We start from the raw sequence: 27,723 nt of genomic DNA on the forward strand, positions 1-27,723 counted from the left end.
GTAATACTGTTAGGAAAAATGTTAAATTTTGTATGCAACTAGGCTGTGAAAAACACCATAGATGTCATCAAATTGTTCTTAGATAATCTAATTGTTTCTGTCTATATTTCTGTCTTCCTCGACCTTCCATCGCGACCATTCGACTTGAAGATGCATCTCACCGGTCAGAGTGTCTATGACTATAGTCATCCCTGTGACCACTCGGAGCTTACCCAGCAGTTCTCCAGCAAGATGAGTCACAACCGGCGGCCTTGCTCATTTCTGCTGCGCATGAAGACCACGCTGACAAACAAGGGACGTAACGTCAACCTGAAGTCTGCCACGTGGAAGGTACTGCGCTTTAACGTTCTGTAGCTTCTGTTCTGTCTATTTTTCGCATATTGCACGGGGTGGGCAGAATTTTATGTTAGATATCGTGTCCGATGCCACGTATACTTGGTAGGCTCTAATACATTTATATACTGTTAGTGTTACAGTAGCCACACATGACATCATGTGGTTGTGCCCAAGGAATAAGATATATATGTAAGGTATGTTGTCGAAAGAAGTTATTATGTATTTATTTTGCAAAGTATATTGTGGTCATTATTTAAATAATTTGTTGTTAAAAAGGGCATACAGACACCTTCTTCTTAATCGGGCACTTCCTTTGCATACAAGAATTTAGCATTGACTAGTACCAGGAAATGCACATTAACTTGTGACTCCCTATCACTGTACAGGAAAATCGTTAGTCACCCTACGACGTGCCACCACTTACTAATTGGTGTGGTGGTGGTGGAGATGTATATATATATATATATATATATATATATATATATATATATATATATATATATATATATATATCAGGAGTTAATGAAGACAAATTTGTCTTCATTAACTCCATATATATATATATATTTCGATAATCGATGGTCGTACATTCAAGTCTACTACATTATATCGAACATGGTCAATTTGTGTGCTATGTGTGTACTGTACAGTGTTTTACTCCACGAACACTAAACAATAAGGGGATTTAGCTGGTGGTGATGTCATCTCATTGACATGCGGCAAAATCTTACTGCAAGGTAGAGAAGCAAATCTGGAAAATAAACTTCAATTAACCATTTTTTTTAAACAATTAACAATACGTCTGTACCCTAGTAATAGTGTTGTTAATCTAGGTTTAAGTAATAGTGTCTATTTAGTTATACTGTAGAATTAATGACTGTTATTAAACCTGATTTCATGCTTAATTATGCTGCACCTTTATTTTAATTCGCGATTTGTTTCACCCCGTTTCTGTGTTTTCCAACATTTTTGACTATCTGACCAACCTATAGGCTCTGTTTAGGTCAGATAATCGAGACTCGGATGTATTTATTTTGTGTGTAGTATGTGTTTATTGTTATAGTAGTGCAACGTTTATTTATGATACAATTAATTGTCATAATATGATTAATTGCCCGTGATACTGTTCATAATACAGCTGCACATGAATATTGATTGATACACCACGATACACCAAACAGAAATCTGTACTTAATTCAAATTAACTGCCCACTTGCTGCCTTCGTCAGATTGTCGAAATATCTGTTGTTGGGTGCCCTGTGCATGTTTTCGTGTGATAAAAGCAGCATGCTGGTTTGAAAATGCCATAATCACCATGCAATCACTCGGTGCTGTGTAAATTTTGATTCTATTTCTGGGAAATTGAATGACGATTCCTCAAAATTAGCATACTTCAAGTTTTATTCAGTAGTTTGTATCATGTACCATATCATGATACATATAAATATGTATCGTATAATGGATTAGGCGTATCGTTGCCATCCTATTATGTGACTTTTACGGAATGAAGAATTTCTAAACAACAATCAAAATGTTATTTTTGGTTCATGTGCAAATGTTCAGCTGGGTATGAAGCAGCATTCGGGATATATTAGGACATCATTGCAGGTGAGGGCAGTGACTAAAACACGATTTTTTCGCCTTGAACAGCGGAAGTGTCTGTGAAATGTTTCTAGGCACTTGATATTTTGTCCCATGTGCTTTCATGGTGGTTATGTAGTTCCGTGTTAGTTCATGTACATAGATAGTGTGAAACAGGTTTCTAGCACAGATCCAATAAAGTCCGCTGTATATGCGTGTCCAGGTAGGTGTGCCTCTTGCCTAGCAAGTGTGGGTCACATTATTAGAGTGCCTTGGGCAAGCAAATGTTCTCTTGAGGCCCAGTGTGATTATGCAATGATTGGCTGCTTAATGTGGATTATAAGATGGCCTAGGTGGGTTAGTCTGGTTCGCATGCCACAGTAGCAACTAGACAGAGTGCACTCACGGAGAGTGCATACCTCCGCCAGAATATGACATGTATGTGTTAAGAGCTGGCTCGCTGCGCTGGCTGGCTGGCTGGCTGACGCGCTAATATCGATCGCGCGAACACACGAACACTAGACTGGTACCCGGTCCCACCTCACGGCTTAGTTACTCGATGGGGGAATCGAGGTGGGAGCGAGTACCAGTCTAACGCGAACACACGAGAGCGAAAACATAACCTCCTCCAACTCCGTTGGGCGAAGGTAACTAGACAGAGTGCACTGACGGAGAGTGCATATCTCCGCCAGCATGTAACATGTATGTGTTACGAGCTGGGTCGCTGCGCTGGCTGGCTGGCTGTCTCGCTGGCTGACGCGCTAATATCGATCGCGCGAACACACGAACACACGAACACTAGACTGGTATCCGGTCCCACCTCTCGGCTTAGTTACTCGATGGGAGAATAAGTTGGGAGCGAGTACCAGTCTAACGCGAACACACGAGAGCAAAAACATAACCTCCTCCAACTCCGTTAGGCGGAGGTAATGAGTGAGTGGTGTGTAACTGTACATTATTTCTTAGATTTATGTTTTATAATAAAATCACACTAGAAATTGAGCATTTCATACAGCTCACAGTATATACAGACATAGATATATAACGTATCTGACATATTCACTGAACTATATCTGTATTTTTTTTTGGTCATCCCAGGTGATTTCAGCATCTAGTTTTCTCTCTATAATGTATTTTGCTTGGTTTGTTCTCCATAGGTAATTCAATGCACGGGCAGTTTTGTGGTCGTTGAGGAGGATGACAAGGATGCGGCGGGCATGTCGTCCTGTTTGGTCGTGGTGTGTCAGGGAATCCCTCACCCCTCCAACATTGAATCACCACTCGACAGCAAGACGTTCATCAGCCGCCACAGTATGGACATGAAGTTCACGTTCACAGACAGCAGGTGGGTTCTGCCTTAGTGTATTTTGCCGACCATCATTGATGTTGCTTGGATGTGTTACATACAGCACTTTCAGTCTTTCTCAGAGCTCCATCGATATCACTCCTGTGTGGTACTGTGGGCAGTCTTTCCCAGGCCTCTGTTGATGTCGCTCAGGTGTGATACCTGGGGCAGTGTCTTCCCCAAATCTCCATTGATGCCATTTGGGTGTGTTGCTGAGGGCAGTGTTTTCCTCAAACATCCATCGATGTCCCTCTTGATACCTGCTGTAGGTTTGTTAGAAACAGGCATTTTCCCTGGATGAATCACTAATAAACAAAATTTTGTTTTAGATTACTAAAAAAACGTATACAACTTGATATTCTAGCTTCTAGTCTGCTATTTGCAGGCTAAACCAATATAAATGAACTAGTCAATGAACCATTAGATTAGGTAATTGTTAACGTGGCTGGTCACCCATACCTAAACCAAAGGCATATTAATATAGGTTTCCTAATTCCATGGAGGTTATTTCGGATGTCAAAGAAATAGTTCATTACTGATGGCCAATAGTTTTTTGTTTAACACTGAATGGGCAATAAATTTATATTACTTACATTGCTACTATTTACATACAGTTGCTATTAGTATTACTCTCATGTTTTTCCATTTGGAACCAACAATACAATTCTGCATTATGTATCCTTGCATGGGTGCGTGGAACAGATTATTGGCTTATTGCGGTACTAACGCTTCTTCCACCTTTTAGTATTACCAATAAATGGGTGATTTTCCTTAGAGGAATCTATTTATTTAGTAGTGGTGTGTGTAATCATCGATTATTATCGTAGGCACGAAGTGTAGCGCAGGGTATTGTTCAACTTGTGGTCGTTTGCTTTCATAATGGAGTAATCCATCATGATATTTTGAAGATTGATTTTAATTGGCTAATGCCAACCTATATTGGACTAGTCATATAACCTGTTTGCTTGCCCGTAGTATAATCAATTAATCATGCCATTCACTTACTAGAAGATAGATTTAAGTATAATCCTATCAATTCCACGTGTAAATACTCCGCTTAAACACTTGTCAAATTATATTGCATGTTTTGTTCAAACTGTGTATAGTACCTAAGAAAGTAACGATGAAATCGATCATCTGTTGAATAGCAGTTGTTGAAAATGATGATCAATCTGATTTTCTACCAATTCCCAACACTAATATTTAGTAAAATATTAATAGTTCAAAAATATATCCATACACTCCAGACAATAAAGTGTTACTTCTATCTTCAACTCAATTCCTTATTAGGTATATAAGTAACTATTCTATAGTTTTAATTGCAATGCTGAGTGTTATGCTGGGTTGATTGTTAGCTGTGATGTATGAATTAATGGCATGCATGGTGCAGAACAAATGCAAGGAAGCAAAAGACATAACATACGAAGTATTGTAATTTAGCAGAGTAAGATGAGGATGTGGTAATAGTGTCAGAATGAATACATCTATTATTGTTTGATACTAGAGCGTGGGAAATTACATCTCTAACTAATTAGAGAAAAGCAGAAGTGTCAGGTACGCACACCACTAATGGCTACAGTCGGAAAGTGCTGTTCAGCCAATTTGAGCTACACATATAGGAAGGTAACTGTACAGGAAAATCAATGATAGTACTGCAAAAACTGTGTCATGAGCATCTAGGACACTGTCAAAGCTATTCAAATACCAATACCGTTTTTTCTCACAACAGAGTGTCGAATTTACTTGGATATTGTGATAGTGATCTGAGCAACAAGTCGATGTACGAGTTCCACCATGCTATGGACAGTGAACATCTGACTCGCAGCTTCAGAAACTGTAAGTATATGTGTAAGTGTACACAGAGTTTGTATGCATACTAAAAAATCTGGACAGTCGTAGAATTTCTGGAATTTTTAATTGCTATTTTCCAGTTGTGAAAAATCCTGTAAATAGGGTTTAGTCCTGAATAGTCATGGAGAATAGGCTATATGCCTTGGAAAATTTGCTATAATTATGTTTTGTCTTCATGAAATTGAGCCTATCTTGTCTGAGAAGCAGTAACATTAGCTTCATGCAACAGTTTGTTCACTAACCACTGGTTGGGCAATACGAGTCACAAAGATAGAAGCTATAACCTAACGAAAATGTACCTTTTAAAATTATTACTTCTCTAGCAAATTGAAAAATGAAAACATGTTGACAAATTAAATGTCTCACTTATAAATTGACATGTTACTGATTACCCCAATATAAAAATTACTGTGAGTTTGTACTCTCATGGTATACCAAATAACAAATGAGACAACCACATTCATCAATGTCATGACAACTGCCTTGTAATTGGTTTCACCAGACGAAAACTGTGTCTCACTGAGTAATATTAGTGGTTTTGGACTGGTACACCATCTCTATGACTTTATGCAAATAACCATTAACAAAGTGTAGCAATAGGGTCTCGGGGGAAACACGTGGATCATCGTGTAACAGTGTCAACAAAAAGTAAACAAATAAAATTTTAATCATTGCATATATTTGAGTAAAAGTAGCGATTTGCGTGTATTTTAAGATATGTTGGCCTTACCGTAAACACTTGCTGTTTGTTACTCAAGCAATACCACAGTAAGTATTGTGATGATCTGGAAAATATGAGAATTGTCAGGAAGACTTCAAAATCCTCATTTTAGGTAATGGAAAACTCATGGAAACACAGGTTAGCCTTATGCTTGCATGCCCTGTATGCAGCTGACATGTACCTGGTTTAATTTGAAAGCTTTAGTATCAGTTCTGTTGGATATCCAGAGGTGGTGGCAGAGCAGAGTTTTACACTTGATTGTGCTGCCACTCTGACAAAGGCGCTTCTGCCGATTTATTTTGCACGTTACAGACCGAGGGCTTATCACAAAAGTGGAATTATATTCATACCTAACTGCTATTTAACCAAACAATTTTTCTTTAGGACAAATTCGTACAATTTATAACTGAAACTGGGATTTGTTTATAAAATATTGCAATCCTTCTCCTCTTAAGTTAATAACTAAGAAACACCCTCTGTCTGTAGTCTGCAGCCGAAAAGTTGTGTTGCACAACTTTGTCAATGGAAGTCCGTATAGAGCCGCCACCGTTGTTGCAAGCAAATGGTATAACTGTCAGTTAAAAAAAAAAAAAAATTAAAATTAAGTTTTATAATATTTCTAATAAATATTGAACAATAATGTTTTTTATGTATCATAATTTAAAGCTATTTTAACTGAAAACATGCAAGGAAGCTACAGGGTCATGTGTCCCTTTATCACTAGAGCGCAGTAACTGCAAATCAATCAAATTAAATTATTCTTTGATTGTACATGCTTAACTCTGCTGATATCACTCGTGATGATATCCATTCACTAGATGTTCGACAGTCAGTAGTCAGGCCATGCTAGTCATGATTGAAATTTCATTCGCACGACAAGTTTTGGCTAATGCTGTTTTTAGCCATGCTGGGCAGTTTATGACATGCTGCTGCAGATAATTCATGCTTTCTCATGTTTCTTAACCTAACGTTTTTTGTGACATTGACATTTAAATACTCTGTGCTTCTGCTAGCACAAACACAAGTTTCCTATTTCTTACTACTATTTATAACTTTATTGATGTGTGTTTTACACAGAAAGCTGAACTACAATGTGCATAACTTCCTACCCATTTCCTACAGTGTTTGCAAAGGGTCAGACAACAACAGGCCAATATCGATTCCTGGCAAAGATGGGTGGCTATTCGTGGGTACAGACACAGGCTACTATCATCTACAACCAGTGTACTCAGAAGCCACAATGCGTCGTCTGTGTGAATCACGTTTTGAGGTATGTGATGTGATGTGACATGGCGTGGCGTGGCGTGGCGTTACTGCCCTTAACAGTTTAGTGGTGATGGCAGACTAGTTTAAGCAGTTTGGGGATCTGAACCTGTCATGGTCCACCAAGGTGTGGGTCCTCACTATTGTGTTTAAAACAAATCGAGGATTACCTTTAAAGACGTGTCATTTATATGAAAGCTTATGTTACTACATGACTAATCAGTGCAGAGGAAGAGACAATCTAGGATGGCTACCTGAGCCTTGTCAGAGATTTAGGTCAATCCCATTATGAACAATGTAGCCAACTCCATTTACAGACCAAATCAATAAATGTCAGTTGTCTCCAGTTTGGTGTTTTTTTTTACATAGAACTAGCTCCATTGCCACATTTCTTATTTTTAACAAACAACATAGATTTCTGTAACGACTACTAATAGTATCCATTGTAGCTAATGCACATCGCCTTTTTAAATCATCTTCGTCTTTCGTCTTCTAAATTGAACTCAAATTCTCATTCTGATTCTTGTTGCACATTTGTATTTGGTTTTCTATGATTGCACCTCCTCAGTGGCAAAAGATTGATAGCAGATGAAGTATTTTCCTTGCATTTTACAAATATTTAGGACAATGGTTGATTACAGAATTAATACTTGAATAAATGCTGCCAACGCGGTTTCTCATTCTAGGAGTATAGGCACCTAACCATACATTGGTAATCTAAGCGCGGCTCTTGAATTTCTCGTAAAGATGAGTATGCATCAGTCCATAGGTGTATTGCCTTCTAATCTGCTGAGTCATACTTTGCCCAGGTGCAGTAATGAATTGATAAATGCAGTCAGCAAGCAAGAAAAATGTAACAAGTAATTTTTCCCCGAAAATTAGACAAAGGAGGTAATGGCCATTTTGGGAAAAAAATGCGCATGATGGATTCAAATACAGGATGTATTGATATATAGATACAGGATATACTTATCAGTAAATACAGGAACATTTTCACAACGGCGATGTTAAATTTGACAACGGCGGTGCGCCACTGTGCCTCTTATGTATAAGAAACCCTGGTATAATCCCGGAGAATCTAGCGATGAAGATATTCTTTGTTAGTTTGTATCGGATGGGTTCCATGTGGCTATAGTAGTGAATTACTTTGTGAAAGTACAAGCTAATAGAAACGCATATATGTGCCATGACGTGTACTTTTCGACACGTGAAGGCCATCTAGATAGAAATTTCGTTCTTACTTGGTGTGTTTCATTTCTGGTTTAGACAGTTGTGTAGCCATTGCTACTTTAGGCATATGAGATGCTGTGTACATACGCTGTATATTTCGCGGTGGTTTAATTCTCGCGAATTTCGCTAACGCGTCCCCGACCGCGAAAATAACAACACGCGACTAATTCATACCGAATAATTCATAATTCACCGACCGTGAAATTAAGCACTCGCGAAATTGTCTGTCAAGTCTGAATTTGCGAAAATATATGTACGCGAAAAATATGGCGTATACAGTATTCTATTTCTAATTTTCGGTTTGTCTAATTGTAAAAGTCTACGTTGCAGCGGAGTAGAAGAGAAGGAAACTATAATTGCCGTAGCGCAGCAGAAGGCTCAGCAAGAAGATTTCCACCAGGTGCTGTTCAGCACAGACACAGTGTTTGCCCCGCTCACGAAGGATGCCAACCAAGGCTTCCTAGCATTATCAGATGATGACAGTCTCACAGGTAGGGCAAACATACCTAGAGTGACAGTGCACAAAATTAGCGCTATTTTGCCGGCGGCCGCCGGTTCAGTCCACTTTGCCTATTCAAATTGTTGCCTATCTTGCCTTTGTATCACCAATATTTACAAATTTTTTGCTTAGTGACTACTAAAAGTAAATAATATTCTAGCAATTCCTGTCAAACAAGTAGAACTCACTGATAGCAATGAAATACTGAAATACTATGAGTATGCCTAATAAACATAAAGCTAATACTTTTATTAATAATGGAATAAATTGAACAAATTTAAGGGCATATTTAAACTTGTAAGGGCCTGTTCAATTTGTCTAAGGGCCTGTTTAAAATTTTGGGTGGGCCTGTTCACAATTTGGCTAATTTCATGCCCTGGTGTGAGGTCACTGCATGTGAATTTTATATGTAATGAATGGCCTTAGTTGGGATAGAAAGTAAAGCCCTGGCTCTCTTCTGATCTCTGTTGATGCATTATCTGCTACCAACTCATTATTGTTTAGTATAACATAGAGAATGGATAAAAATTATTCCACATGTGCTCTGAACCTATTTATTAATAAATTGGTGCATTATTTTATGAATTATAGCCGTTTTACCAAATGGTGGGAAATCAGAGATTCAAATTTACATGTCTAACATAGATGGGACTTGAATTTTTTGGTTAAAATAAATGTTCTGTGTGTGTGTGTGTTGACAGTTGTAAAGGATGAACCTGAGGATCTTACTCACTTGGCTCCAGAAGCTGGAGATGTCTGTATACCGCTGGCATACCCACCAGGTAGGAATACCTAGCCATGTCCACTGCTTGTGCCAAGCCTATAAGCCTATAACGCGAAGATCCTGAGGGCAGTGATATCCGTGTGCGTGTAATATCCACCCACATAGAATCCAACTGTAATATACGAGGTCGCAGGCAAAATAGGTTATGGAGATCCAGGGCTGCGTCACCGATCGAGCTGATAGGACACGTGGACCACCGTCAATGTGTACTGTGGACCACTGTCACTGTGCCACGTGGACGTCACCAGGACACGTGGCCACGGAAAAACCACGCCCGGGGTATAAATACGGGAAGCAATAGCAGACGGGGGAGGAATGGAATCAGTGAGTGGAGGAATGGCTTAGAGAAAGGAGAATGTACTAAGGAGAGGTATTACAAGGCACTCACGTACCTATGTATGTCGTACTATATTATATGGTTATAATAAAGCCATCTATATTATACACGACGCCTTCGACTGTCATTGACTACCAACGTGCAATCGTAAAAAACCTTCCCTATACTGGTCACTTAATTGTAATTTTACTTTACACTGAATTCGCACCGAATGATTGCAAGCACATCTGTGTCTGGGTCAGTAACTGCAGGTACACTGTCTAAACAAAAACCTGAAGCAAGATATCAGGCTTCAAGATTCAAGAAGCAGCATTTACTCACACGATAGCTGTGTTGGTTCTCAAAACAACAGCGCGTTTACTCTTTTTTTTCCACGCCATATATTTCCAGCCAACTTAAGGCACTTTAGACGTAGTGTATCAGTGACCTTGGGAAGGTCTCCATATAGGGTGCTGTTGTTAACAAAACCCTTATACGTGATATTTTGCACTACTCTTAACACTCTGGTGTAGCATCCATTAAGCTCTTTGGTGAGTTTGCTGTCCAATGTCAATGTCTCTGCACCATAAAGCGAGACATTCAACTGTGGTACGGAAGAAACTGATCTTTAGGTATCTGCTCATGTGACTTCCAGATGACATGCATCTTGTTCAGTTGAGTGCTGACCATGCTTTAGCTTTATGGACTTTGATGTCTGTTGGGGATAAACCAATCCATCACCATCCTCCACAGTGAGATTCCTATCAGCCTTCTATCAGCCACCTTAAAGCCAAATTGTGACCAGCAGTAGGTCTACCTGTTCTGAAACCATTCTGGCTATCTCTCAGGATGTTCTCTATGTGAGGTTGAAAACACTAAACCAGCATTCTATTGTATATCTTTGAAGCGATACTTGTTAGGCTAATACCTCGATAATTCTTTGGTATTCCTAAATCACCTTCTTTAACCACAGGAATTACTTCTTCGACAGGTGAAGGTTCAGTGCCGAGGAGATCCTGAAAATGCTGTTTCTATTTCAGTACTTTTTCTTCCTGGCTCTGCTTTCTGCTGATTATTTTGCTTTCTGCCGGATATTTCATTCAATATTTACCAGCGAAATTGAGATCTTTGCTGCTCAGTGGCTTGTTCAATAATTTTAATCTTTTCCTTTACATGTCTTTCTTGTGACATGGTGTCATTTCTTAGCTTCTTCAGCTTGAAGTGTGTTTTTCTTTGGTAAATCAGAGGATCGCTTAAGGAGGGCTTTTCTCAGTTTAATTCTCTTTGCTTCAACTGCATCATCTTCCCAGGGTACTCTTCTCTGCAGGGAAAAAAATATAATTTATTTTTCGGGGGCTACTTTTCAAGCTCGCGTGCATGAAAATAGCACTCTAAAATTTGGTTTGTATTGAACTCTATGCAAATTTACGGGGGCTCTATTTGGCATTTCTGGGGCTCTTTTTGGCATTTCGGGGGCTAAATCGCCCCGAGCCCCCATGTATTTTTTTCACTGCTTCTCTGACTAATAGCACATTTGGGGACACATGCTTCTGAAGTTTCATTTATGGATGTCATCATGTTGTCATACAGGCTTTCTGCTGATGCTTCAACGTCTTCAACAAGCTGGCTGCCCTCGATTCCCTTCCGTGTTTCGGTGATGAAGTGCGTTTTTTTAACTAGATTGCTTCTCAGCTTGCTCCAATCATATCTGGTTACCTTACATTTCGGCTTGTTTGCTCTTAGGTGCAGCTGGACTTTGGCACTGATGATACGATGATAAGAATGTATGATGTCGAATCTACTGTAGGCTTCACAGTTGAAGGCACAATAGTGCCGCCACTTCCTGTTAATTAAGATGTAGTCAAGCTGTGCTCTTTGTCTATTGAGGTATGTGAAGGGCCAAAGTTTGCTCTTCCTTCCATGAAAGGAGGTGTTCAAAATATTAAATTCATATTTCTCAGCAAGATTCAGCAGATGTGTTCCGTTTCTGTTGGTGTTCTTGTGATATGAACTGGACATCATCAGTACACATTTTGGAATTCATGTCGCCAGCTACTTTAGTAGCATAAAATTATGCTTTGGAATTGATTTGATGGCACTTGGTAAATCCTGGAAGAAACTTCTACATTCTTATCTGCAGAGTTGATTAGACTGTAACAGCATATTACACTTGTCCTTGAAAGTTGCAGCCACGATTCTTAGGTTGATGGACTCAATGTTATTGAGTGACTTCATAGAATATGGGCTCAGGAGAATTCCCAAACGGGCAATGGTCGAGTTTCTACTGTTTTTTTCTAGCACTAGACGTTACAAGCGGCCAGCCTTTGCCTAGGTGTGTGTACTTCAGTTCAACATCAGTATGATGCAACCTATGCTCTTGGATGGGCATAATATCGATGTTATACTGTCTATTGAATCATCTGTTAATATTCGTGTTCTTCTGCTATTGCAATAATACAGTATAAATCCAAGTAATGCTATCGGCGGTGCTGTCTGCTGCATGATGTAACACGCGAAACTGAGCATGCACAGCTATACGTGCTAAGTTAGCCCGGTTGAGCTCGGAGCTTGCGTGTACATGCTCCATGAATTAGTTTGGGCTTGAGCCGGATTAGTTTGATGTAGGATCAAATGGGCAGTCTGAACGGGGTAATCGTGTTTCTATTGCCTGCCATGAGCATGGTACATTGTTTTAGACTAATATTTTTCCCTTCCCCAATGATGAATCTCTACATCATTCTAGGACCATGTTGCTATCTTCCCCCGTGATCGACCTCTCACGTATTTTAGTTCACGCTGGCTCTTTGTGGACTTCTACTATAAGGCTAACATCGTATACGAATATTGGCTTTCAGTGTTATACCTGTACATTGCACTCATTTGAGCGTAGTGACCCCTACAACTCCCTGCTGAGCTATGTCGCTGTCAATACTCGCTATGTTCACCCTTGACGTGCTACCAGATGTTCAGCAATATAACGCATGCACTGCTGCGCTACCTGTGAGTAGCAGTGGACAGGTGAGACGGATGGAGCTAGTTAACTCCGCAGGGTAATTACCTGTGCGAGCCAGAGCTTCCTGTAGGCATTTATCAATGGCCTCCTGATGGGCCACACACGGTGACTTCCCCGCTGGCTTCAGCGTGTCTCGGAAACCTACTCCACCACACCGGTAATTGGCGAGCCGATGGTGGCATTTTGCACAAACACATGCATATGACTGCCTCGTTGTGTGATTCACGGTTTGTCTTTCTGCTTGCCTATGTGCCTGCGCCTCTGCTAGCCTGGCTATATATTTATCTGTCTATTTACGAGTATATATTTGTATATTATCAAGAGATGATGACCATGATAATAAAAAAATATAATAAAAATAATACTAATAAGTAGTAGTAGTAGTAGTAGTAGTAGTAGTAGTAATAGATCCTTTCTTTATATTACCTAATAACCAATATCTAATCAATCTATTCATGTGATGTTAAGCAAACATTTCTCAGACATGTCTGACTTCTCTGCAGATAACTTTTTATGTACATCATATTATTATATCATATAATTATCAATATAGTAGTGTAAACAAGGTATCGCCCCCACCCGATTCCAGGATATTGGTTTGTGTGCTATAATTTCCCAAATTGTATCAAATTAATCATGAAATTTACAATATACTATTAACGTTCGTCCAAGTCCCCCAACCTCATTTTGAATCCATAGCTAGTGTTGTTACTTTAAGTGTAATAGTGAAGAAATGCACATGCGTTTCTTGTCAACAATAATAGGAGAACATAATAGGTACTATATATCTATCTATATATAATAGCTATTATCTATACTCCTGATAATCTGTATAAAGAAGTGTGCGTTATAGATTATAATGACACTGAGTACTATAATACACATTTCTAGTGCACTCTTATTTAAAGTGATTACGTCACCGCAAATAGTAGAAATAAAAAAAATATTTCCACTTTTTCACAAAATATAAGTGATTCTGTTCACTTTTTATGGTTAAATTGCTGCATTATACTTCCTATTTTACTATATTGTTCGATGTGAACATACACCCGTGACTCATACATAGCCCATAGCAAGCAATTAATGTCAGGAACATAGTATCAAATCGTCCAGGTTTTTTTTATTTTTAACTAGTTGAGAAACAATCTTATCAGGTAAGAATTTGACGATACGTTAGTACTTACTTTTAATGTAAAAAAATGGCAACAAAAATTTTACAAATTTTACCATGGAAAATTCGTGACGTAGTCAATTTAATACAATCTCATATCGGTTTTGTTACAGTTGGCATTTCGATTTCTATTGAATCTGTTGGTTTAGGTGCCAGTTACATACAAACTGGGTACTGGCTTACTCAATCAGAACATATTAGTCAGGTTATACTAACTGCAATTTAGGACTTCAATAGTGAATACAAAAGTACCTTGCTATCACAGTGACCGGTGAATTTTAACCTGTTGACTGCCAGTCATGCGCAATTCCTGAAAAGTCCGAATTTCTCTCCTTACTCTGCCAAACACCCCCGAGTAATAACATTGGTTGCTCCTGCCTGCACCGCGGATTCGCTTCACAACGCACGCGCAGGTGTATGTAATCAGCAGGTAGTGATGCTAGATCGTACGAAGTGTCCGTAAGGGTGAACTGCAGGTTACCAGTATCATCGGCTTATAGTTATATTACCTTCGCGTTGCTGTCCTAAATGCGCTACCTACTCAATTCCGACGTATAATTTCCATTCTATGCAATGCACCTGTCATAACTGGGCGCACATCTTTTTCATTGTGGCTCCACTTCTATAAACCCTGGGCCTAATACTGCCAACCTTTTATCGTTTTCTAAAATTCAGTAAGTTAGCTGTAGGAAATGACACTGATCACTTTAAAGGCATATTTGCATGATCCTTGCTCATAAACGCTTAATCCGAATAAAATATAGCGAAATATTGAAATATAGTCTCACTTCACAGTGGCTATACCACTGATTACACTAACTTGAAAAACACTAAGATTTTGTGCAGTTATAGCATAGAAAATTGGATATGAACACATCGTAACACGACGAAAATAACATCGAGTCGCAAGATTTGTTAAATGTGTCAACTTGTAATTTGTCGGTGCAAACAAGATTGTCCGGGAAACGTGTAATGCTAGCCGCACACTATACAACCCGAGCGGGATCGGGAGGCTTACGTCTGGATCGGGAGGCTTTGCATCTGCATGGCTACCGACTGGTTTGACACGATCGGGAGGCCATTTTGGGTCGATTCGAATTTTGAATCGGGAGCGGAGCGGGTCGTATAGTGTGCGAGGGTATACGACTCGACTCGGATAGTGTGCGTGGCCATCCGACCCGCCGCCGAGCGCTGAAGAAAATTAACCAATCACAGAGCAGCGCCATGGGAACCGCATTCGGTCAAAATGGCGGGGAAACACTCCCGACTCTTAGTACACGCTAAATCCGCTTGGAACGCCACGAGAGCGTCATGGTTAGCGCCGACTATAGTCACGTTCACACGGTCATGGTAATTGGCTCGAGCCAAATGGGCTAGATTTGGCTCGGGCCGGTTTAAGTCGGAGCGTTCACACGTATGCAAGTGAATACTGTCTGTCAAATTCAAATTCAAATTCAAATAAATTTTATTGCACAAATATCTCACAGATACTTTGGCAGTATGTCGCGAGATGGCGTTGTGTACGATTCAGAGTGTTTACTTACGTTCCGAGTTCAATTATCAATCTTGAAAACGTGCATCCTGATCAAATTTTTTTTATACCGTTTTGGACTTTATTTCGTCGAAGTACACGTTCAACACTCGCGGGATCTACCGCTCAACCGATTCTACCGCTCTACCGCTCGCCGAAAGCTGGTGCTAAAATTTGGCTCGGGCCTGGTCCGCCGTTTTCGATGGCACCAAATCTGGCACGGGCCTAATTAGGCTCGGGCCAAAAACGTCCGTGTGAACGTGCCTTTTGAGTCGTACAGTGTGCGGGGGCCTCCCGATCGATCGGCTGCCGAGCGTATGGTGTGCGAGGGCTTACGACTGCGGCCCGAGCAAAATCGTATAGTGTGCGGCTAGCATAAGTCTATATGGACGATAGCTGGCGCTACTAAATGGTCCAAGATTAGAAGAAAAGGCAGTGGCAATCGAACGAGTTCGAAACTTGGACGTTTTGGTGAATACGAGGGTTCTAATACATTTCATCGTTACTCTACGGTTTCTGTTACTCAAGCAATAACGGTAGTTATCATAAAAGTGGGGGAAAACGCTAGATTTTTTTAGCAAAGTTGACAGATAATAATCGGGTCAATAATAATAATAAGACAATAATCAGGTCAGCCACTTTTATAATTGTGCGACTGCAGCATGAAATTTGCCTGAAATGACGGTGGCTTTTCTCTCCTAATGAGACCTAGCTTACGTTACATCAACCTTATTCACTATGTTATTAGGTCTATTTGATTATTACGAGGTTAAACAGATATATAATCATTGGAATAATAAAGGAGTGGAGACTGTGTCTAAGATCTATGCCCATGCACTAATCTAGATGCCTTTGGGCTCTGTCTTCGGTCAAAGTTTACTGATATAAAACAAACACTACTGTATGGGCGTTAAACCAAAATTTATTTACAGTCTTTCGATTTAAAATCGTTGAGAAGACGATGGTCTGATTCTTGGTGGCGTAGTTGTTGCGGCATGTTTGATCGTTTAGAATCTGTTACTAACTAAGTGACTTACTTATCAATTCCTCAATTAGTTGTATAGTCTACGTAAATCAAAGTGGCGTTATTTCTCTCCTGTTGTCTGCCAAACAGGATGTTCGCACCAGACAACGTCTGCGTTGCTGCAATGGTGCCAATTGCTGCAATATTCTCAAGTATAGTCCTTACTGTGTACTACATTGATATATTATAATCCGTATTAACGAAGCTCATGAAATTTGTCGTAGCATTTCCTACAGTAGGAATCGTGAAGATGGCAGTACCTTATTATAATAATTGATAAAATAAGTGGAGAGCGACAGAAAAATGATACGGATTCGCGAAAAATGAATAGAGCGCCAAAAATAGCTGACTGCCGAGCGTTGTTTATTTTGTCTTATACGGTACGCCTAGCCATTGATTTACTGTATGGAATCAAATGGGGATATACATGGCGTCTTCCGGATACGCATGCACCTTTATATCTATTTCTATGCCCGTTGTAACTCATTACAATATGTCGTCTAACCTAACCTCATACTTATTAAATTACGCAGGATAAAATCAGGAGATGTGATGCATAATTGTATCCCCCGCGACGAAGTCGGCGGGGATACTATGGTTTCATGTCTCCCCAGCCGCCGCCGCCGTTCGGTCTGCCGCAGAGAATTTCCCTTCCGCTCTATAACTCGACCCCTAATTGACCTAGCGTGACCAAACTTGGTATACTTACACATCTTGGGAAGAAGGTGTGCAGAGTACCAAAACCAGGTCACTGCGACCTTTATTTGACCTTTACCTTGACCTTGATCATATTTCAGTTTCTCTCTATAACTCGGCCCCTAATTGACCTAGCGCGACCAAACTTCGTATACTTACACATTTTGGGGAGAACACGGGGGATACATGTAGTTGGCGACAACTGCCCTTTCTAGTTTCCATTTGATTTTTCTTGTTAAAACATAGAAATCTACATTGAAGCAACGATACAGTTTTTCTTCATTGCTATATAGACTGCTTAACTTGGTTCATAAGCAATAAACACCATTATGTGAATGTGTCATTAAATTACCTTGATTTATTTCTTGATAATGCGTCTCGTGGTTGCTGTAGTCAGCTAACTATAGGCATCAATTATACTTGTACTGTTACTGTAGGGTAAAGCTGGCCCCGGTTTACACTATCAACATTTTCTTGAAAAGTTGACGAGCTGATAAACTTTTCAACTAATCAACTGAAAAGCGGCAGTGCATACGTAAAATTGAGCGCTCAACTGGTTGAGAGATTAGAACATGTTCTATTCTCTAAACTTTTGGTCAGCGAGTTGATAAGTTTTTGCCACTCGGCCACTCCGATAATAGCAAACAGGGTGTATACGTGTCCCTCCAACCAGGTGGAGAGCGCATTTTTGCTATCGGCGCCATTCTGGCGCGAATTAATACGCGTATCCACGTCGCCCCGCGCGCACACTGCAGCTCAAATGTTGAAACGTTTGTCGACTTGCTGTCGATAACGTAAAAACTTTAAACATTTGATAGAAAGGTTGACAGAACGTTGAAAAACTTGTCAACTCGTCGACTTTTTCATAGTGTAAACCCAGCTCAAAACCAGTGACAAGCGCAACTGTGGCGGAACGTGTGGACAAACTTTGAAATAGCTACGCTTCGAATTGCCCAGCATGGTCGGTCGAGCTATGTACTAGTATCTTGCAGCATATCATACACAGTCAGTGGTTTTAAATGTTTGAATTTTGAGCTTGCATGTGATCTTATATATATCACTATTATGAATGAGAAAATGAAATCCCCGGAAGCACAACACAAATCACAGTAATAGTGAGTAAACCTCAAAAAGGCCTCACGGATGCCAATTGTTATGATGCTTGCAAGATTTGGCAGGTAGGTGTTACTACTGTGGTTGTGTTTACGTATCCACATTCCCAGCTTTAGATGTAGAGGAATCGCTGTCAGATCTATAAATAACACGCACGAAACAGTAACGGTTCTTCATTCGGTGGCATTGCGATTCGATGATTGATAGCTGTTCGGGTGCCGTATTATATATATATATATATATATATATATATATATATATCAAGAGCCTTCTTAGGCCTTCTTAATACGCTCTTGTGTGTGTATATATATATATATATCTGCTTATAAGACGCTGTATTAGACGCACCACAAATTTAGAAGACGATAATCTGTAAAAGTGGCTAACGCTCCATTAGGAGGGTTCCCAACTTTGATATCATGAATGATTAATGATTGATAATTCTAACCCTAACCCTAATCCTAACCCTAATTAAATGACATTAAACCACAAACTAATATATGAACGCATATCATATATATATATATATGTTATTATGACCATTAATGACATTAAAGTTGGGAACACTCCTAATGGAGTATCACCCGGAAAAGTGAAGATAAGTGACCGAGAGAAGGTAGAGGAGGTAGAGGAGAGAACGTAAGTGACCGAGAGAAGGTAGAGAAGGTAGAGGAGGTAGAGAAGAGAACGTAAGTGACCGAGAGAAAATAGAGTAGGTAGAGGAGAGAAGGTAGTGACCGAGAGAAGGTAGAGGAGGTAGAGGAGAGAAGGTAAGTGACAGGGATAAGGTAGAAGAGGTAGAGGAGAGAAGGTAAGTGACCGAGAGAAGGTAGAGAAGTGTTGCGAAATCTTAAATCTCGCCTGTGCCAGTTCTATCATCTATGTTATATCGCACACTCTATCATTGATACTAAACACTCTAAATATATATATATATCACTCATGGGTTTATTTAATATACACACTTCGTACAGTCACTCTACTTTCCTTGCATTAACACTCTCTACAACCTTCTCCGTCAACACTCTTTTCCAATCTCCCTTCCCTATCTTGCGTTCCCCGTACCACACTCACTCCGCCGCGAAAACTCGAACTCACACACAATAGGCGCGTTCACACTGGCGGGAATTAGCGGGATGCAAATCTCGGTTTTTGCATTTTTAGCTCACCTTGACATCGTCAAGTTGAGCTATTGCCATGGGTCGTCGTCCGTCGTACGTCCGTCCGTCCGTCCGTCCGTCCGTCCGTCCGTCCGTCCGTCCGTCCGTCCGTCCGTCCGTCCGTCCGTCCGTCCGTCCGTCAACATTTGGTTTCGGTCAACGATAACTCAGGAACCGTTTGACCCACATGTTTGAAATTGGGTGTAGTTGTTACTGCTATGCTCCCATATGGAACGTCCTATTTTGAAGCACGCCAGTCGACGTACATTTTCGAGCCACGGCAATTTTTTGGCAAAAATGGGAATTGCCATTAGTCAGTTCAGGTTCAACGGAAACTACGCGAATATGATTCCGCGCTAAGCAAGCCGGAGCAATCGCGGCTAAGCAAGCCGTGGCTAAGCAAGCCGTGGCTAAGCAAGCCGCGTATATTTTAGCGTGTGAACGCAACTAAACTCCTCGTGTGAACGCAGCATATAATTCTGACAAGAACAGGAACAATGTAATAGTGTATTATACACACAATGATTAACATCACCGAAATGTTCTGCTTTCAATTGCCATCTTGGTGCTCAACCTGTCTTGACTTGCCAAAACCAGAGTGACAAGATGTCAATTGCTAGTACTGGAAACACTTCTTGAAGAAAACTAACACCTAAAATCCAAATGCTCGACTATAACAGTCCAAGAGTTCACTATTAACACCTAAAAATCCACTGCTTAATTCTGATTAACAGTCAAAGAGTTCACTCATACAGATTAGTCTGCATCATCTCATATGATCTATTCCAACTTGATAGTATCAGGTAATTCAAAGTAGTATTGGTCACGTTTATTAACACGTGGCTGTCCAAGCTTAGAAACAATGCATTCCACACCAACTGTATCGATGCATGTCCATCTCGTCCACAACGAAGTAGGTTTTGCCATGAGAATGCAAATAGACAACATCATACTGCTCGTTTCTCCGAACACTACGGATTATTGCGACGAAATGCTTTGCTTTTCCAGCTGTAGTTACAAGTTTCAATATGACGTGGTCACCAACTTGATAGCCTGCAGTAAAAAAGTACATGAAGTTAAAAATCCAACCATTAATATTGTGTACCAGTACTACAGTATTCATGCCTAGAAATGTACTCACCTTTATTGTGGCTTGTTTCATCATTAGCGTGTCTGTCATCTTTGTTCAAAAGCAGATCGTCTGCTGTCGAGTGCTCTCTCAGTTGACTTTCAGCTATAAGTAGACAAGTTAGAGTTGCATTCCAAAGGTAATGTTTTCGAGATCTAAAAACATTGGTTTAACTCACTCATTTAAGTCTTTAAACCGTTTTTTTGGGGGTTCATCTTCTTCTCCAATGGCATGTTGACTTTTTTGCTGTGCTCTTCTATCGCTCTTATATGTTCAGCCCATTTTTTGCGCCGAATTTTTTTATCACTCTCTGACAAAGCCTTTATTGGAACATACTCTTTCTTCTTTCTAGCAGCATCTTTTTCCTTCAGTTCTTTGTATGCTTCGGGGTTGTCATTTTTCATCCTTTTCAAATATGCAGTTGACCTGCATGATTTTGTGAGTTCATCAGCTGGTCGTTTCCTGCGCAAATTGACTATGAGGTTAGTGCCACTCATGCTGTGCTTGGAGAAAGGCCTGAAATCAAAATCAAATAACAATCACATACACTGTAGCGCTTTTAATTAACCATTCCAGTATAAAAGTGATTTAAAATAGGCCTAGGAAATTGTTACCCTGTATACTAAGTAATCTAGGCTTAAGTCTGTATAGTAAGCTACATTTCAGTTTCAGGGTTAGGGGGTATTACAGACCGGCCGCCACATTCCGGCGCTCAAAACTTTTAAGACTCAACTTTCATTTTGAACAAGGGGATGGGAGGCTCAGGGCTTAACTTCCATTATGGTGGGACATGCATAATAGGGAAGGGACTTCGTCAGGGAGGGAGGGCCAAACTACCAGTGTGGATGGGTGGGATTGGAAATGTGGGGGCTAGGGGTGGGGGGTGCACATGGGTTGGGGGGGGTTAAGTGCCTACTGACTCCAAATGTGTTACGTAAATAAGAAATTCATCTATAATACACATGATACAGTGCAGTTCTAATACTACAATACGGAAATTTACATTGCTTACCTTGTAAATGTCAATGTTAAAAAATTATGTCCTCTCCTGCACAATGGGTCATGCAAGCTCACAGGAGCACCAGCCCTGAGCTTATGATTTCCTATGTATAAAACAGCTAAAGCATATGGTACTGGAGATCACCTCACACAATTCGAATCCAATCAGATCATCTCAGCACACAAACATTATACAATGTATCAATTTCCACATTCTAATTGTTGTTGTTTTGCACTAACTGCACAGAATGACCTTCTAACCGGAACTGAACCCATGAAATCTTGTTTTTTAATCGTGTTCTGTCATAAATTAGTTTTCTGGCCTATCAGGTGTATTCAGTGTCATAAACAATTATGTTTATTAATCATATTAAATATCCTGTTCAGGAGAGGACATTTGCTTTAACAACATTTTTTGAATACACACCCCGCTTTGATAAAAATCCAAAAAACCTGGACGATTTGAATTAATGTTTTCAACATTAATTGCTTGCTATGGGCTATGTATGGGTTACGAGTGTATGTTCACATCGAACAATAAAGTAAAATAAGAAGTATAATGCAGCAATTTAACCATAAAATGTGAACAGAATTGCTAATATTTTATGAAAAAGTGGAAATATTTTTTTTATTTTTTAGTATTTACGGTGACGTAATCACTTTAAAACAATTTTCATGAGCATGCACGCTCGACCAAACAAAATGCACATATATTGTCTCTGTCTCGTCCCATGAACAATGCACTTGCTGTCGAGGGAAGCTGTCCCCATCGCTGATTCTCTCTTCCCGGTCGGTCCGTCTGGCTCACTCTTTGTGGTGGCTGCACATGATGTTCCTCTCGCAGTGCTACTTCTCTCCTTAAGGCTTCGAGCATATCTTCTATTGACCAGTCTAGATATTCACTTCCTCGCGTAATGGTCAGTCTTAACGGCACCGGTAGCTTCTCCACGATCGCAGGCACAACTATACTCGAATACGTTTCTTCCGGGAGGCCCAACGCCTTCATCCTCTATAGTGCGTTTCGACTGTATCACACAAGCCTCTCAGCCGCACGGTATCACTCTCACTGAATACCGGTGCAACGTTCAGGAGTTCGTTCACGTGCGCTCGTTGTATGATATTCTTCTTCCCATATCGTTCCTTCAACAGTTCTACTGCAGCTTGATAATTCGCGCTAGTTAATGTGAACCCCGCAATCGCAGATTTCGTAGGTTCTTCCACCAGTCCTCGCAAATATGTGAATTTATCCACTGACAAGCATTCATTTCCATGAATGGCGCTCTCGTAACAGTCCCAAAATCCTTGCCATTCGTGTACTTTTCCGTTGAACTTCCTTACCTCTAGCTTAGGTAATTTAGGCCTCACTGCCCTTGCAGACGATACTGGGCGCAACTCCGATACTGGCTATGCGTTGCTCCTTGTTCCTCTCGCTCATTTGGAACCAGCTGCCATCCATGTATCCTTGAAATCATGTCTTTCAATTTTACTCTGAACGTGCCAGCTTCTTCCACTTCTACTTCTATATCCATGTCTTCTTTCTCACTCATTATCTCCAGGATCTCTTCGTCTAATCTCTGTACGGTAGCAAGCTTTTCTGTCAGCATTGCTTTATGTTGTGTTAACCTTCTCTCTGCCACTGTCACTAGGCATACTAGTAGTAGTACTCTCCGTCATCCAAGTGCTGACTCTTGTCATGACTTTCTTGGCATAAGCTCTATGCCCTCCCCTCATCCTCTTCTTCTTCAATAGTTCTTCCATTGCGACAATGTATCGTTCACTCAGTTGCCGACGATCTGTCTATCCGGTCTATCCGGTCTATCACTTCGGTCTAACAATCTGATCTAACAATCCTCCGGCTCGAAGGACCATGTGTTGCGAAATCTTAAATCTCGCCTGTGCCGGTTCTATCATCTATGTTATATCGCACACTCTATCATTGATACACAGTGAACACTCGAAATATATATATATCACTCATGGGTTTATTTAATATACACACTCCGTACAGTCACTTTACTTTCCTTGCATTTAACACTCTCTACAACCTTCTCCGTCAACACTCTTTTCCAATCTCTCTTCCCTATCTTGCGTTCCCCGTACCACTCTCTCTCTCCGCCGGGAAAACCCGAACCCACACACAATGTATCCATTATCATAAACATCACATTATCGTTACAAAAAGTCACTCCCCCTACACGTCATCGCTCCCCAGCCGGCGCCGCCGCGCCGAACCGATTCTTCGAGACTTTTTCTTAGACATCATCCATATATACACATTCACAGTCTACAATCATCTGACATCATCAAGAGTACATATTCATACAATTATACATTATGCTATACGGTTATACATGATATTTCCCAACAAGGAGGGAGAGGAGAGAAGGTACAGGAGCTGGAGGAGCGAAGTTAAGTGACCGAGATAAGGTAGAGGAGGTAGAGGAGAGAAGGTAGAGGAGGTGGAGGAGCTGGAGGAGAGAAGGTAGAGGAGCTGGAGGAGCTGGAGGAGAGAAGGTAATTGATTGAGAGAAGGTAGATGAGGTGGAGGAGAGAAGGTAGAGGAGGTAGAGGAGAGAAGGTAAGTGATTGAGAGAAGGTAGATGAGGTGGAGGAGAATGGGTTGGGGGGGGGGAGGTTAAGTGCTTACTGACTCCAAATGTGTTAGGTAAATAAGAAATTCATCTATAATACACATGATGCAGTGCAGTTCTAATACTACAATACGGAAATTGACATTGCTTACTTTGTAAATGTCAATGTTAAAAAATTATGTCCTCTCCTGCACAATGGGCAATGCAAGCTGACAGGAGCACCAGCCCTGAGCTTATGATTTCCTATGTATAAAACAGCTAAAGTATATGGTACTGGAGATCACCTCACACAATTCTAATCCAATCAGATCATCTCAGCACACAAACATTATACAATGTATCTATTTCCACATTCTAATTGTAGTTGTTTTGCACTAACTGCACAGAATGACTTTCTAACCGGAACTGAACCCATGAAATCTTGTTTTATAATCGTGTTCTGTCGTAAATTAGTTTTCTGGCCTATCAGGCGTATTCAGTGTCATAATCAATTATGTTTATTAATCATATTAAATATCCTGTTCAGGAGAGGACATTTGCTTTAACAACATTTTTTGGAATACACACCCCGCTTTGCCTTTGAACAAGACAACTGGTGATGAGTTTACTTCAGATAGGTGCTAACCATTCCAGAAAAGGTATTTTTGCAAGAACCCTGGCTGTGTTCTTCAGATTATGCTATGTTCTGGAGAGGACAGGTTTTCAACACAGATTGCACGTAAGAATTTGGAGGGGGTGTAAATTCCCCAGTTTGTGTGAGAATGATTTAATTGGTTATGACTTGAACAAATGATTATTCAACACATTCGGAAGTAATGTTTTAGGCAGATAATGTTCAACTCATCATTAGCTATACTAGAATGTTCAGGAGAAGACATTCATATTTGTTGTTTAACATGGAATGGTACTGTTCGGTGAAATGACCATAGCATCCAAAATATTTGGCCGATTCGCCTGAGATTTGGGTGGCGTACAGCCATGATGATGACCCATAGACAGAAACAGAACCCACAACCATTCATTGGAACATAATTATTTGATAGCCAGTTACAAGATTTATCATTTTATTTTGGGACTCCACTTTCTGTTAAAAACACGTTAAACATGATCACCAAATCTAGAGTAACATCAATACGAAAATATACATCATCCTACCCTCATGTATATTCAGTACAAAAAAGAAAGAAATCTGTTGGCTAATAAGGATTATATGACCCTTAGAAGCTGAAGTTGAAATCTGCTACCTTTGGTGTGAAACCCCCGGCTTGATATCAGGCATGCGCAGTTCGATTAATAGAATTATCCCTCTCGGCGATTAGCGACATATTTCCGCCTGTGTGAACAAGGGCACAATTATCTCGGTATTTCCATCGCGACTAGCATCGCGGTTTTTCTAGTGTGTGAAAGCGCTAATGGAGCCATTATCATAAACATCTATAAAAAGTTACTACCCCTACACGTCATTGCTCTCCAGCCGGCGCCGCCGCGCCGAACCGATTCTCCGAGACTTTTTCTTACACATCATCCATATCTACACATTCACAGTCTACAATCATCTGAATTCATCAAGAGTACATATTCATACAATTATACATTATGCTATATGAGATACGGTTATACATGATATTTCCCAACACTCTCCCCCTTCGGGCCTTGACTCAACATTGTGTCAAGCCAATCATGCACGTAACTGTCTTAACTCACGTAAGTGCTGTCGAGCGTTTACTGCTTCTGCTTTTTTGGGCCTATCCCCTACTCTTCCTTCTTGCCTGTCTCTCACTTTCGCTTCTTACCTCTAATGGGTATAGTTTCTGCATCGGTCTACTAATTCTAACTGGCTGCCCCTCTTTTTATTCTCATCATACACCGTTACTACATCGCCTATCTGTAGGCTGCAGCCTCCTTCCCGTATACCACACCTGTGGAATTCTCTTAAGTCTGCTAAATATTCTTTCTGCCACCTCTTCCAAAAATAGACTAACTTTATTGTCAAATGTTTGAACCTTCTACTACAGCTAGTCTCTCCCTCTGTCCCATTGTCAGGAATAGACTTTAATCTCCTGCCATAGACAAGATGTGAGGGTGTTAATACCTCCTCACCCGCCTCATCGTATTCGTATGTTAGCGGTCTAGAATTTAGCGTTCCCTCTATTTCAATTACTACTGTCAGCAACTCATCATATGTCAATTTGGCATTGCCTAGCACTTTTCTAAGACATCGTTTGACATTGCCTACTATCCTCTCAAAAAATCCACCCCACCAGCTAGGTTGCTCTCTCTAAATTAAACTGCCACGTAATTCTTCTTTCTTCCAAATCAGTTTGCACCCGTGAATGCGCATAAAGCTCCCTTAGCGCCTTATCTGCAGCCTGAAAGGTCTTCACATTATCTGACACTAAGCTTGGTGTCCCCTTCCTGGCTGCGAACTTGCGCAAACATCGAATGAAGGCTGTTGCTGTCAAATCTTCTACCAAGTCTAAGTAGATTGCTCTTGTTACACAGCATGAATACAATACTATTAACACCTTTTCCATGTTTCCTATCTTTCCTTTTATAAAAAGAGGTCCCGCAAAATCCACCCCTACGTTAGAAAATGCGGTGGCTTCCCTTACTCTACACTCAGGCAGTGGTGCCATTGGTGGTGTACTACAGGCTTTTCCCTCTAACCTTTTACATGTCCCACATTTCCCCACAACTTTCTTTACAATTTGTCGGCCCTTTGGTACCCAACAATTTGTTCTTACCTCTGCTAATGTTGCTCTTATACCACTATGATGCACTCTCTTGTGACAATCTCTAATAATCAGTTCAGTTAACTTGTGAGCCTTCCGTAAAACAACTTGGTATTTTGTCACAATTTCCATATTTGAGTTGCCTAACCTACCTTTGCAGTGCAAGATTCCTCTTTCTTCTACCAACCATAACCTGCTTACGTGTTGCTTAAATTAACTCTGTTTTCTCAAGTCTGCCTGTGCTGACTTGAACCACTCTTTCTCAGCCTCTACCAATTCTGTAACTTTTAACATTCCTGTCTGCTTTACCTCACTGTCATTCCTTGTCTTTATATTGATAGATTACTGTATCTGTCTAGGTCTATCACTGCGGCAATATCTTGTGGTTTATCTATTTCAACCACCATTCTTACAGACTGTTTTTCTTTCTCAGCTACTTCCGGTTTTTTACACCCTTTATCACTGGCCATCGCGACTGTGACCCTACTATCCAATCGGGCCCCTGCCACCATGATTTACTCTCTTTTAGGGTTTCAGCCAATGCCCCTCGGGTATCGCAGGCCGGGGTGGACACAATTCATATTTAACGTCTATCGCAGGCCGGGGTGGACACAATTCATATTTAACGTCCACATTAA

At 40.4% G+C, this 27,723-nt stretch overlaps 1 protein-coding gene across 3 annotated transcripts in view; it reads left to right on the top strand.

Moving 5' to 3' along the window:
- The window catches only part of LOC106805844 (hypoxia-inducible factor 1-alpha-like), a 94,419-nt gene that overhangs the window by 13,307 nt on the left and 53,389 nt on the right, over positions 1-27,723 (top strand). For all 3 annotated transcript variants that reach the window (XM_014807604.1, XM_014807605.1, XM_014807607.1), the window contains exons 4-9: positions 151-330; positions 3,075-3,262; positions 4,992-5,098; positions 6,957-7,104; positions 8,658-8,818; positions 9,528-9,608. In XM_014807604.1, coding sequence (XP_014663090.1) covers positions 151-330; positions 3,075-3,262; positions 4,992-5,098; positions 6,957-7,104; positions 8,658-8,818; positions 9,528-9,608 — 865 coding nt within the window. The remainder of the gene's footprint in view (positions 1-150; positions 331-3,074; positions 3,263-4,991; positions 5,099-6,956; positions 7,105-8,657; positions 8,819-9,527; positions 9,609-27,723) is intronic.

Source organism: Priapulus caudatus, unplaced genomic scaffold (genome assembly GCF_000485595.1).
Source record: "Priapulus caudatus unplaced genomic scaffold, Priapulus_caudatus-5.0.1 Scaffold129, whole genome shotgun sequence".
Lineage (NCBI taxonomy): Eukaryota > Metazoa > Priapulida > Priapulimorpha > Priapulimorphida > Priapulidae > Priapulus > Priapulus caudatus.